Source organism: Dermochelys coriacea, chromosome 2 (genome assembly GCF_009764565.3).
Source record: "Dermochelys coriacea isolate rDerCor1 chromosome 2, rDerCor1.pri.v4, whole genome shotgun sequence".
NCBI classification, from domain to species: Eukaryota; Metazoa; Chordata; order Testudines; family Dermochelyidae; genus Dermochelys; species Dermochelys coriacea.
The window spans coordinates 166,940,191-166,954,633 of record NC_050069.1 but is presented as its reverse complement, the minus strand read 5'-3'; the positions used below and the strand labels follow the sequence as shown (position 1 = coordinate 166,954,633).

At 39.0% G+C, this 14,443-nt stretch overlaps 1 protein-coding gene across 13 annotated transcripts in view; it reads right to left on the bottom strand.

Moving 5' to 3' along the window:
- Positions 1–14,443, bottom strand: part of COBL (cordon-bleu WH2 repeat protein) — a 329,136-nt gene that overhangs the window by 57,195 nt on the left and 257,498 nt on the right. For 9 of the 13 annotated variants that reach the window (XM_043508628.1, XM_043508625.1, XM_038393056.2 and 6 more), the window contains 2 exons: positions 6,918–7,047; positions 3,126–3,299 (listed from right to left, as the gene is read on the bottom strand). In XM_043508628.1, the coding sequence (XP_043364563.1) occupies positions 3,126–3,299; positions 6,918–7,047 (304 nt within the window). The remainder of the gene's footprint in view (positions 1–3,125; positions 3,300–6,917; positions 7,048–14,443) is intronic. The other 4 variants (XM_043508632.1, XM_043508631.1, XM_043508630.1 and 1 more) reach the window with 1 other exon arrangement.

Genomic DNA, 14,443 nt, shown 5'->3' with positions numbered 1-14,443 from the left:
ACAAAACATGTATCTGTGTCTAGGGGTGCAAATGACAATAAGATTAAAGAGCAAAAAACACGTTGAACAATTGTACTGTTGTTTGTGGAAGAGACTCTTACCATTAAGGCAGAAAAGCTCAAATATCTCATGAAAGGCCCTATTCATGAATGACTTACGTTCCACATACGTTTGGGAAACTGTGAAAAGCGATTTCCCCCAACCCTGCATCTAACGCCTATGAAATGGGTATTCTTCAATATAGGCTTCTTGGAGCACAATGGGACAACTGTCTGATTGGCGGCGGGAATGAAGAAAGGGATGCAGTGCCTGATAAAGAGGTGGCAGAGAATAAGGGATAGGAATGTAACTGGCCACAAATGATCAGAGTTTGAGCTCTGAAATAGCAATCATGAGAGGACAGATTGAGACATTCATTTGCCGGGTCAACATTAGAAGGATACGATCTTCACCAGTGTGAATTCTTTTGTCATTTAAGAACAAACGTTCTTTCTATTAATAAAAGGCATCAATAACTTATTTTTCCTCCCACATTTTTAATGAGAAAACATATTTATTATCTAAATCTATGCTCTTTGAATCATCTGGGTAGGTCCTATCTGCACTGTTCAAAACATTCTCAGGCAATAGGACGTCATTGCAAACTCATGTGTGGTTCTAACCCACTCAAATCCCCAATCCTCTAATCCCATTTCCTGCTTTTAAAGCCAACTTTCTCAAGTTTAGGTGCCTAAATTTAGGCACTTAAATAAAAGTGACCTGACTGTCAAAGGCTCTGAGCACCCACAACTTTCACTGAAGTTACACTTAGATGCCTAAACTTGAAAATTTGAACCTAGTACTCTGGTACTTATAGCAGTTTTTAGTGACCTTTTAAATGAGTATTTCCGTTTTTGGAAAAAGCTGATTTTCTTCATCTTTGCAACATGTGCAAAGCCCCCCTGGGCTGCAGTATCTATGAACATGCCGAGGCATCCACAGCAAAGGATGGCAAGAGAGCATGGGTGAAATCCTGGCTCCATTGAAGTCAATGGCAAAATTCCTATTCACCCCGACTTATGAATTCAAAAGTGGCAGTATCAGAAGACAAAGCAGGAGCACAGAGTAGAAATGTACTTCCTCCCACTCTGTGCTCTGGAGCGCTCCCTGCTCCACCAATAGAGAGGATAGTTTATTTGTTGAGATTTGCAGAGTTATCTGATATTACCATCAGAAAAAGGGGATTTCCTCTTAAAATAGGTGAGATCTCTGTTTTTGTGCATGTCATACTAGGCACCACCATTTATTTCTATTCAGGTTCTTATTCTGCATCTTTCACTGTAGCACCTGAGCAACTTTCAGATGTGCACTAAGCAATGTGGTGCTTTCTTTCTCCTTTTCTCTCCCCAGGGATAAAGTTGTGTGGGAACTGCAGAAATTGATTAAGAGCATATAAAGTATGTATAGGTACATTTCTAGGGGAGTATGGAGTATAAATATGAAGGTGCAATAGGTGCAGATTTGCCCAGGTCCAATATTGAATAAGAGTCCTTAAAAGACCTACTAAGCTCCGCTTCCTTGATTTGGATGAGCTGAGGATACTAAAAGCTCATGTAATGTTTCCATGCAAAAGCTTAAATCAAAGACATTTAGCTGGGATATTACATTTGTTTAAGAACGAATGATCCAGTGGATAAACATCAGAGGAGAATTGATTAAAATGCATTTGATTGCCAGAGTGGAGCAGAGGAGTATTGCAAAATATTGTAATGATAGGAAATCAGTTGAAGCACAAATATTGATAAAACAAGTCCAGAACAGATCTTTAAGAAGAGAACCACTGTATAAGCCAATGTATCGAACCAAAAATCGAATGACAACAAGAATTTTGTTCATACATTGGTAGGAATAAAATAGGTTAATCCACATTAACAGTTGTGTTTTCTAGTAGCAGAATCCTTGACACAGAGACTTTTCCCCCTCCCCCGCCACTTTATAAAACTTGACATTCTACTTCTCTTTACTTAAGATTGAACAATAATGCATTGGGTTTAGGTTATGGGCAACAACCCCCCTCCCCCAACATTTATACATTAGGTGGAGATAGGGTTGCCAGCCCTCCAGGATTGGCCCTCCAGGAATTAAAGATTAATCTTTAATTAAAGATTATGTCATGTGATTAAATCTCTAGGAATACGTCCAACCAAAATTGGCAACCCGAGGTGGAGAGCTACTTAGAGTATAATCTTTGCAATGAAGCTTCCAGAGAGGGATCTCAGTGGGATTAGCAGTCTTTTGCTACCATTCATGTGGTTATCAAATAGGCTCTGATCCTGCAAGTTATTGCACCTGAGAACACCCTGCACCTGTGTAGAGCCCTGCTGACTTTCACGGGGCGCTCTGTGTGTGTGTGTGTGTGTGTGTGTGTGCGCGCACGCACAGGAGGGCTTACCAATGTGGAGTCATTTTCAGGATCTGAGTCTTAGATCATGAACCAAGATTTGAAAACAGTCAAGTCTATATGATAACTCTGAAAATACAACCATGTTTCACACAAATAAGGAAAAATGCCACAACTATCACATGGCATTGTCTGATAAGATGATTTCCCAAGGTAGAGAATGCACCCAGGGCTAGCCAGGTGGGAATGGAAGGTATACATATTAAAGTGAGTAAACCTTTAACTGTACATGGTGGGTGTGATTGATTTTCTTGAAAGGGAGCTTCAGCTTGCAAAAGCTTGGGAAATGCTAGTCTGATAGATTACAGTGGCTGCTCAATAGTTTATTACACCTATATGTCTTTGGGGGTGGGGGGAGAGGGGAGAAAGCTCATGCAGAAACAAATCAAATACTAAACCACACATTTTTGTTTGAAATGCATGAAACTGTATGTTTTTATAGTCATATTTACACAACTCCATATAAGAGCTAAGTAGCTGTAGCAATCTTTTCTATAAGCAAATGTTTCATTCACCTCATATTAATTAATCACACGAATATAATGCATTGAGCATTTCTAAAGAAGAGAGGCTGGAAAAGAAAAACATGTATGCCTGGAGAACAGAGAGGAAAGTCTGGAAAAGCTATCCTTGACAGTAACCGCTAAAAGAATTGAAAAGCAAATACATAGATTTTTAAACATACGTTGAGGTACCACGTTTGTTGGTGCTGTAACATCTGGTGCTTCACTGTAATAGTCAGTTGGATCCACAATGTCTGTGTCAGGTGGAGGGTAAGGTGGGGGTGGGGGAATCACTAACTGGGGTGGACCACGTATGTTGCCTCTAGGAGGCTTTTGTGGCACCTGTCGTCCATTACCTACAGGAGGATCAATTAGCTAGTTACTTTATTGTCAAGTCAATTATTTTTAAGTTTCTTTTAAAACACATACAAGTGTGCGTGTTCACCTGCTCCCCCACACCATTCACTCTGTCTGGGTCTGATTCTGCTCTCAATCACACCAATGTAAACCATGAGAAAGTTGACAGAGATATGCTGGTGTTAAATTTAGGTACACAAGAGAAGAATCAGGCCCAATATATACATGTATATCACAATCTATACACATCAATCAGCATATATCTCAGTTGCGGTTTTGAGAGATAGTAAAACCCACTAATTTAAAAACACTATTCAGAAAATATCTTCGTGAAGGTGGTTTTTCTACAAATTTGTTTCTCCCTTAGACACAGACTTTAAGGTCAGAAGGGACCATCATGATCATCTAGTCTGACCTCCTGCACATTGCAGGCTACAGAACCTCAACCACCCACTCCTGTAATAGACTCCTAACCTCTGGCTGAGTTATTGAACTCCTCAAATCATGATTTAAAGACTTCAAGTTACAGAGAATCCACCATTTACACTAGTTTAAACCTGCAAGTGACCCATGCTGAAGAGGAAGGCGAAAACCCCCAGGGTCTCTTGGTCCCTTGGTCTGACACAGCCCACAGCTGTTGACTTATAGGATACTATGCAAAACTATTTCCATAACTCCTTGAGGAGGTAGGGGAATGGTGAAAGTTGGTACTTCTGAGTGGATGTGCTATTTGGGCTTTCATTTTCTTTCTGTAGTTTTTTTCTTTTTGGCTTTGACAGTGTGCAGAGGCTGCTGGTTTTGTTGCTGTTTGTATGATGGAGTTTTCAACCTGTGTCAGAAATGCGGAGAGCCTCAGAACAGTACTTAATTTAGTATCATGCATACTAAATGGGGTAAATGAGTGTCCTTTAAATTATTAGACATGTCAATAAATATCAGCAGTGTCACACCCTGCTCGCAATTGGTGGAGGGTAAACCCTGGAAATGTTTGGTCTTGATAGAAGCCAGATCTCTCTCTTCTTCTGGAGTGAGACAAAGAGACGTGATAATTCATAGGTCTGAAGAACATGCTCTCCATTTGTGATAGTGCTGGAGGCACACTAGGCTACCACTGACATTCTCTTGAAAACCAACAGGGCCCTGTGCCTTCTGACCGTGTCTCAAACTTTCTTCTGTGTTTATGGGGAGGCTCCAGCCTAACCAAACCTTAAGTGGAATTATTGAACCACTAGGGATAGCTCTGAGCTATCAATCAGACCAACTTCACCCAAGCCTCCCCAAAGGATTTAATTTTGGCACTGTGGGATGGATAAATCTTTAGACTTCTACTTACAAGGTCTTCAAAGTGTGGTCTTGCATGCATTAGTGCAGCAGTGTGTAGTGGGAGCAGGAAGGTTGGAAAAGATTTAACTGAATAGGGTTTTCATAGGCTACATCCACCTATAAAGGTGCAAGGAACAATTTAATGCCCATAAGTATGCTGATCTCCATTGACGTTTTTGGCTGCTTTAAGAAAATTAGGCACAGCACTTTGGGGCCAGTATAAGTGATTTGGTGTTAAATATTGAATCTGACCTACTTGCCAGTTTGAGTGTTTTTTCCATGACTTTTAAATTCTGATTAGTATGGTCAGGGTGGGAGGAGGTATTTTAATCTGCCCCATCATGCTGCTTTCTATTTCCTGTAGCAATTTCTCTCTCTACAGCCTTGCTTTGTTTGCTCTTTCCTTTTTGCTTTCTGACACATCTGTGCTGTCTCATGGTTTTATAGTTAGTGTCCTAAAGGGAAGCTGTTTTACCAAGCTTTGCTTATTGTAACATTGTTTGTGTGTCAATAATTATATTAATCTAAGACTGCAGCAAAAAATGAAAAATATACAGGAGATTATTATGCGATATATCCTTAAATCAGCAAAGCTCTAGTAAAGTCAATGGAGCTATGCCGATTTACATCAACTAAGGGTATGGCCAACAGACACCTATCTATATAGCTGTGGATAGAAATGAGCAATTCTGTTCTGTTTTATTTCATCTGTAACCTTTCAAGCAGTGACATAAAATAAAATTAACATTAACAAAGTTAAAACACCAAATGCTATCAGTAATGACTTGTGGTTTTCAAGGGGAGGCATTGGGAATGACAGATTGTGACATCTGCAATAGTGAACAGGCAGCCAATTTTCTGAAAACAATTGTGTTATATTGCACAGTGATAGCATTCTCCTTTGAGAGTTTAAATAAGAGATGTCAATGGAGTCAAACGTGTTACAGGATAATGGACTCCTGCTGCTACATAAATGCTGATGCATTAAATGTGAGGCATTTACTGAAAATAAATATTGAAACAAAGCCAAGAGGTTTCTTTCTAAAGTGTGAAGCATTTGTAACATTATCAATTATACATGACAGGCTGTTCATTTATGGTATCATATATGCATGTCTTCAGTGCTATGTGAAAATGCAGAGGTCGAAGGCACAACCTGGAGTGTACCAAGTGTACTGTAGCACATTTTAAATGATTCCCTTAATGTACTGGATAATGAGTTTCAATGCGTGGGGTTATTAACTCGTATCTTTCAGAAATCAGTTTCTTATTTAAGGGAATAATCTTGGACTCCTCACACAGACAAAACTCCCAGTGACCTGAAATATCTGGAGGGCTTTATATCGCATAAAACTGAAAATTATAATTTTCTTTATTTTCTTGAGGTATATACGAAATTTATTTCAGACCCTATCAGTTCTTTTCTTGCACTAATTAGCTAAAGACTCTATTAATGCAGATTCATCTCAAACAGGACCGAAGATAAGAACAAAACTTTATGGAACATACTCCACTGATGTAAAACCATCATGGGACACAGGAAAAAGTGTATTCAACAGTAGCAGGGGTGATGGCTTTGAAAACAATGGAGCAGACCTTCATCTGGTGCAAATTTGTCATAGTTCCATTGAAGGGGAATGGAGCTATAACAACTGAAGTGAAAGAACATAAGAACAGCCATTCTGGGTCGGACCAAAGGTCCATCTAGCCCAGTATCCTGTCTTCTGACAGTGGCCAATGCCAGGTGCCCCAAAGGGAATGAACAGAACAGGTGATCATCAAGTGATCCATCCCCTGTCCCACATTCACAGCTTCTGGCAAAAAAAAAAAAAAAAGTGTGTGCTATGTCAATTTACATCACCTGAGAATCTCCCTCTGTCCATAGAAGTCATGCCTTTGGTCCAAACTCCATTCAACTGGGGCAGGGGAATGACAGGGAGGGCATCTTCAGAAGGGCATAGTGTTGGCCTAACTCTGTTTCCACTGAACTCAATGATGAAACTGACTTCAATGGGAGGAGAGTTGAGCAAAAGCAGAGCAGGATTTTCCAAAACACCCTTAAGTGCCATGAGAAAACATTCTACTCACCCAAGTGGTATTATTCACCTTTTAAAACTTTGTGAACCTCAAAACACTTAATTTCCAGACTTTCATTCTTTAGGATAAATATTTTTCCAGATTACATAGTTTCCAATGCAAGAGGCCATTTTAGGGAATCTTCAAACAGCAAGCAGAGACATATGAAGCACATGCATTGGATTCGAGGAAGAAGAGAATAGAAGAGAAGCGCTTACCCATTGTGCTCTTCCTCTTGTCTTCCTTTTCTTCTGTTCTGTTTGGCATGACAGGAGCAGGAGGAGTTGGTGGTGGAGGGGCACGCCTCTTTTTTTTCTGTAAATCATTCTGTGATGCCCCTTGTGGAATCTAGCAAAAAACAAATGGAAAAATCCACATGGTGAGGAATGTAATTTTAGGTTTCCTGCATTATCAGTAACAGAAATGCACAGCAGTTCACAGAATTTGTTTCTTACATAAATATACTTCAGCTCAGAATATCACCATGATGCTTTGTAATGAAAGTCAGTCCAAAACTAAAAAGGGACATTATAAAGGTAAAATTGGAAGAGAAGGGATGATACAGCAGCTCAGTGGGAGAAGGAGTTCCAGCCTGCAAAAGTGAAAGGCGGGTGTACAAGCATGTGTATTTGTTGATCTTGGGAATTAGTGGGACAAATATTCTGAGATGCATGCTCCTGAAAGAAATGTGCATAAAATACCCAATCCAAAGCTCACTGATATCTGTCTATTGGCATCTGTAGCCTTTGGATTACGGTTAACTACTCAACCTTGTTCATGCAGGGCCTGATTACCTCTCATTTTCCCTAATTTTCTTCTCACACTTACGTAAGTTGGGAGCAATCCCAGTGAAGCCAATGGAGTTACACTAGTATAAGTGGGAGAGGAATCAGACCTGCAAGTCCTACATTATGTGGCCAAGTGCCTATGTTGGACTGTTGCACTTTTCAAGCGAGCTTTTGAAGATTTGGCTGTATGAGATGCTGAGGCTTCAAATAAAGGCAACATGCTGAATGGAGTTGGTCAGTCATGACTTAAAAGCTTATTAGATCCTTTTATTAAAAAAAACAACACAAGTGACTAGAGTGTTGTTGGATGGCACAGCGTTGTTGTTTTCTGCAGCGATTTGGAATACAGTTGTGTGGGTGATGGCTTTATGTTATTGATGACCCTGAAAAATTTACTGGAAACAGGTTAGGCTGTTATATGTCTTTTATTTTGACTCTCTACGTGAATAGAGTGTTTGTGAGGTACTAATAGCACGACGCTGAGACAAGCTTAATATAAACAGCAGCTGTGGAAGCCTCCCATACATGCAGCTCTGCCTATGCACCTCCATCATCACTTGCAATACAGCTGCTATTCCTGTCCTGAAACTCTACTAAGCAGAAACTATGAAACACGCTGGGGGGGGGGAAGGTTACATTTTTTCCAGAAGCATTAATGAATACGTATATTTATTGTGGAGGATGACAATATAGTAAACAATAACTTCACAATGCTAAAGGCTACTATCAAAGTTTCAGCTAAGCAATTGCATGTGAAAGCATCTTTCATAAGCATTCAGTGCATCCTGACAATATCTGTGATACATGACTGAGTTCCTAACAAGGTCTACAAAAGAGTAGCACCCAATTGGAACCAATCTTCTTCCACAGTGCCAGCAAAATACTTCCATATCAGCTCAATCATTACTGTGCTTTATAGTAAAGATCATGTGGTAAAAATATGAAATCTCCACACAGGTGCAGCCACACACATAAATGCTAGCAAAAACATCTCCTAACAACACAAGCTTTGGTGTCTGGAAAGACCAGGAATAGTGCATGGAAAATTAGTAGAAGGAAAAAGTTTCTCTACATTAGTATTTTGTCTGGAGATCATTTTACTGGTCCCTCTAGCAACTTTAAAATTAATAAAACATAGTGTTCCACTGCAATAAAGTTCAAGAAATTTTACATTTCCCCTGTTGTCTACAATATTTAAATCTGGTTTTTAGATGCTAAGAAAAGGATATATAAGCCAGTGAAGACTGGTAACAAGTTGCATAGTTAAGAAGGATCTGCATAATAGCAAACAATTATGCAATGGGAATCAGAGTGGTTTTTTTAAAACTATATTTAAAAATCTGTGAGCCAAACCCTGCAGACCTTAGTGCCCAATTCAGCAAAGCGCCCGAGCGCGTGTTTAAAGTTAAGCATGTAGTTAAGTGCTTTGTTGAACTGGGACCTTAGTTCCTACTCTTTTTTTTTCCCGGGGGGATGGGAGGGGAAGACAATACATTAAAGTAAAAAGGAGCTTTTCCTGGAACACTCTTTGTGACTGGGGCTGTGGTGGAGGAGGTGCTGACAAAGCAAGTTCTACATCTGGGTGTAATGAAAGACATGCCAGAAGATGTTAAAAGGGCCATAGGGCAATGATGAATAGGGACCAGTTTTCCTAACTGCTGGGGCCTCAACTCAGCCTAAAATGTGAAAATTTTTGCTGCTTGGAAATCAGAAAAAATGAAGATTCTTCACTTAGAATTGAACTAACAATTCTGATGATGATGTATGAACCAGAGCTTAGACACATCTATTGAACAAGTGAGAGAGGGTGTCATTTTTATTTCACCAGTGTTCTGAACACAACCCCAGTTTTTGGATGATTGCCATAAGCCCTGCTGAGAAATAAACTGCTGGGGGTTTTGTTCACAATTTGATAGTATAGATAATTACAGCACGGAAATATTTGGAAGCCATGCATTTATTAAATGGTACATTTTTATAAGAAAATTAGTAATAAATTGCCTACTAGGTAGCAGTTAAGTGATGAGCCATACAAATAAATCCAAAACATTAAATACCAGACATATAGATATATTAGATATAAAACTACACTGTTATATAAATTAGATATATTAGATATAAATTAGATTGACTGATTGATTGACATACAAAAATTTTAAACTTGGAACTAATAAGAAGTTTGCAGTTTGCCTGTCAACTCACTGATTACTTTGCACATGTGTTTTATCTCCATGTCCCACCTTCAATCTCTTTTAGTCTTTTTATATTGTGAACTATTTCAGAGAGGCACGATGTTTTCCTGAAAGTTTGTATAGTTCCATCTAGAATTCTACCATTGCATAAAGAAATCACCACCACCAAAGATCCTGAGCCAGAGAACTCCTGTCCTTGGTTCCAATCTAATGGAACCTGGGCAGCGACAGACCACCCTACTCCATCGTTACTGCCAGCTAGTGACTGGTTATCCCAGAAGTAGTGAAGGCCTAGCTTATATAGGGCTCTGTCTACCAATACTACATTATTAATAAAACAGAGGCAGAAATTTCTCCCCACCTGGGAGGTAAATGAAAAATACTTTTAAAATAATTAAGTATTGCAAATAAGCAAAAAGTATAAATAGTTTAGAGAAAATTCTGTGCTCTGTCAACTCAGCATTTGAATGTAAAACTGTTGCTGAAGCTTAAAACTGGTTCCAAATGCAAGTATGCCACCAAAGTAATTTGCTGAATGAATACTTAGGTGCAGTAGACACCTATTCTGTATTCATAAGAAATTCATTTACAGTTGATGAAGCTATTTTGAGCTTTGAACATGTACCTTTTAATTCTACACAAAATAAGAAATGGAGTTAATAACTATTGCACTGTGTAGATGTGAGGACAGATGACTGTGTGCAGTGATCCTTTATTTGGAGAGTATTATACCCTGTATGCACAGTGTGCCTGACTTGCATTCAGTTGACAAATAGCTCTTTTATGACAAATAGAAACAGACAGGATCTAGAAGAGTTGTAATGAGTGGCTGTGAGGCATCACAGTAAATGTATCCTAGATTTGAAAATATAGGTTGGAATTTTGGTGGAATAAGAAGGCCCTAAACTAACTGGTATTACTGCTAAAGTGGCTCCTGTATCTTTTTCAACATCTGCTATTCTGCAGCCCTAAAATTCAGAGTGTCCAACACAGCATCTCCCAATGCAAGGCAATTTCCATCATAAAAGCAGAAAAGTGACAATGCATCAAGAGAAAAAATAAATAAATAAATAAAATAAGTTAAAAATAAATTCTTGCACTTACAGTGACAAATTTACCATCTCTTTATACTAATGTCCACTGAGTTACATTTACCACTTTTCATCCAACAATCTCAAAGGGCTGAGCACATGGTTGACATTTTTAAAAAGCAAACATTCAGACTTCAAGTTTTAGCTGTATCATCGTAAGAAAGAACATAACCATAAGAGAAAGTGGTAAATTTGAAACATACATCGCCTGGGACATATATTTACCAGTAACTCCATTATATTACATATAGTAAATATATGTGCATATATACACTTCTGTCTAAAGTTTAAGGTAGGGTGAAGTTAGCTATAATTAGAGGCCAAGATTTTCAAAAGTGACAAGTCATTTTGAGGACTCAATTTTTGGGTGCCTAATGCTGGACACTCTAAAACGGTCTGATTTACAGAGAAACTCAGCACTTAGAGGTGTCAAGCTGGGCATCCAAAAACGGAGGCAACAAAATTCATTTGTCACTTTTGAAAATCAATAGAATTATTCCAGATTTACACAGGGGTAACTGAGGTTAGAACCTGTCTCTAAAGAGCTCATTTCTTATCTCCTTTGTCATGAACTGACTGCAATTGAGAGAAATTCAATAAAAGGCCAATCTCAAGGAAAGTCCTATCAGCCAATATATCTGAAGGTTTTGAAGGGGCTAACATACAGCAGACTGTCCAATCTTTAACTGGTGTAGGAAACTCTGTGTCCACTCTAGTGTGCTCAACATGCTTTTGTTTTCCTGAAGGAGGAGCTTGACTGAGGACCACTAATGTTATATTTTCTTGTCCACATCTATTGCGTTTGTGGCGGAATCAAGCAGCAATCAGGCATTTAGACAGAAATAAGTTACAGTATATCATTATAAGAAAAGGAGTACTTGTGGCACCTTAGAGACTAACAAATTTATTAGAGCATAAGCTTTCGTGAGCTACAGCTCACTTCATCGGATGCAACATTATGGCATTTTAGATCACTGCTAAGAGAAAAGAAATGACCTCTGTAACTCCATCTTTCAGGATAGTATCTTACAAAAAAGGGTCAAAATTAAAGGTGGGGCTGACACCTGAAATTCAAATCTGAATCTGAAATTTCCCCAAATTCAGTAAGGTTTGGATCTGAGGATTTGGCTTGGACATTATGGAGAAATCCAGGAAGGCAGGATACGAATTTGAACTTTCTCAACATCTGAGGGTGGCTGGATGCAGGGTTTCTGTTGGGATCACTTTTAGTCATCACCTGTTCCACAGCATGTAGCAGCTTCCATTTTCACTGTGTTCCCGCAGGCAGAGCAGCCATTTCCACTGCTATGAAGAAAACTGGGCAGACTTGTGGAAGAGAGATAAAATAATAATAGAAGCCTTGAGAACCAAAGGGGAGAGTAGGATAACAGAATTTTCCTCTGTAAATGATAAAGATCCTTTGGCACTTGGAGAAGAACTCGCATGTGAAAGGCATTAGCTTGATGCATCAAATTCCTCAAAGAAGTATTACTTCCTACTCTACCAAGAGGAAAGAATCCTCTGCAGATAGCAGTTTATTTTCAGCTTGCATACTTATTTACCAGTGATACTTGCTTTCAGGTCTGAACTTAGATGTGTAGAGGCACGAACAACCTGAATGTTACAGAAAAAGGAAAAAAAAAAGCAAATGCACCAATCATTTCAATAATGAAGGCTTAGTCAACTACGCAAAAATATTGCTTCTCTTATCCTGTTGACTAAGTGCAATGTACTCACAAACAGACCGTAAAGAAGATGAAAAGCTTGTTTAAAACTAGCAATGCTATACATATATAAAGAGTGTCTAGTTCAAGACTGGGTCATAAAAATTGTTAGAAGTGGTTCTTTAATGTCAGCCTTGGTAAATCTATGTAGGAGGCTAAACATAAATGGCAAAAAACACAAAGAACATTGTGTTTCTTTTTTGCAATCGTATATACCAAAACAATAGAACTTGAAAATCATTTGTTATGGCTGGCTGCTTCTTTTATAAAGAAATCAAGCCTTAACAATATTATCTGAAGTAATTTCCCATCCAAACTTTGTTATAAGAGCCCCTTACTGAGTGCAATAGCTTATTTTGCTGTTCTCAGCACTTGTGTTTCACTTTTGTGGCATTTTTAAGAAAGCTTGATGAGATGATTAGGTGAGTTTCTGGTTATGCAACAAATAAATAATGAGCAATGTTAACTTCAGGACATGTTTTTAAAATGTTCTTTGAGTACAGGCTGCTACCATAAAACTGAACTAAAATAGTCCTTTGTGACCTAAATCTGACAAATACTGTTCACCCCTTCTGCATCCTTTATTGGTGAGACCACACAAGATGAAAAAGGCGATTTTCTATTAAATTCATGTCACTGGCTCATGTATTACTTTGGAAAATATTTACAGTATTACAGATAAAGCATTTGAGGAACATGGTGAGTGCATTTTACTTTTGTGAGAGTTCAAAACTTGAATTACATTTTTGGCCTTGAGATGAGATTTCAGTAGATACTAAAAACTAAAAGTTTTTACACAAACAATGCCAAGAAACAAATAAATGATGTATCAAAGTGGTTGGGAAAGGGAGTCCTATTGTTTAAAACCTGAGAGTTTCATTCAATAGCATTCTAGTGAGCACATTATGGACATCAGCAATTGACAGGAACAGATTATGTAGATATGGTACAGAGGGACATATCCAGATAGAACACAACCCGAAAGGGATAATGAACTTTTTCGCACGAAATAAACAACAACAACAACAAAAAGTTCAAAAGTCAGAAGATTATCAGGTAAGCTTTCAACTCGAGCATTAGCTCTATCCCTTAAATTTTGCCCATGCTCTTCCTACAGGCCAGGCACTCCCATTGTGCTTGTCAAATTTTCACAGTCACTCTTTCCAATACATCTCCAATATTCCTGCCAACACTCACTATGTTGGTCTGCCGAATGCACAGACTCCTTATTCACAGGCCAAAGACCTAACTCTCTCCAAACCTATCCTCAGTGAACACTTGAGCATGAGAAAGGTGTCAACAAGATGGGTGCCCAGAACATTGAGTCTTGATCAGAACAGAACACAACCTGACATTTCCAGGCAACTTCTGGAGTGCTTTCAAGTAAACCCAGAAAAATTCATGAGTGAGATTGCAACTCAGGATGAGACATGGATTTCCCATCCAGCCTATTCACCAGATTTGGCTCCCTCAGGCCAAGTCTACACCAGGGGAGGGATCAATCTAAGTTCTGCAACTTCAGCTACGTGAATAATGTAGCTGAAGTCGACATACTTAGATCTATTTACCGTGATATCTTCACTGCAGTAAGTTGACAGCTGATGCTCCCCCATCAACTCCGCCTGCGCCTCTCGTTCCGTTGGAGTACTGGAGTCGACGGGAGAGCGCTCAGCGGTCGACCCCCGCTGGATCGATTGCTGCCCGTCGATCCAGCGGGTAATCTAGACAAGCCCTCAGTCTTCTACCTGCTTCCTAAGTTGAAGGAAGACCTTTGTGGGAAGAGTTTCAGTGACAATGAAATGATTGAAGCAGTCCATGGGTTTCTAGACATACAGGACAAGGACTTCTAAAGGATAGACATAGTCAAGCTGCGGCTGTACTGGACCAAGTGCACTGATATCAAGGGAGACTTATTGAAAAATAAACAAATAACTGAATGCAAATGATTC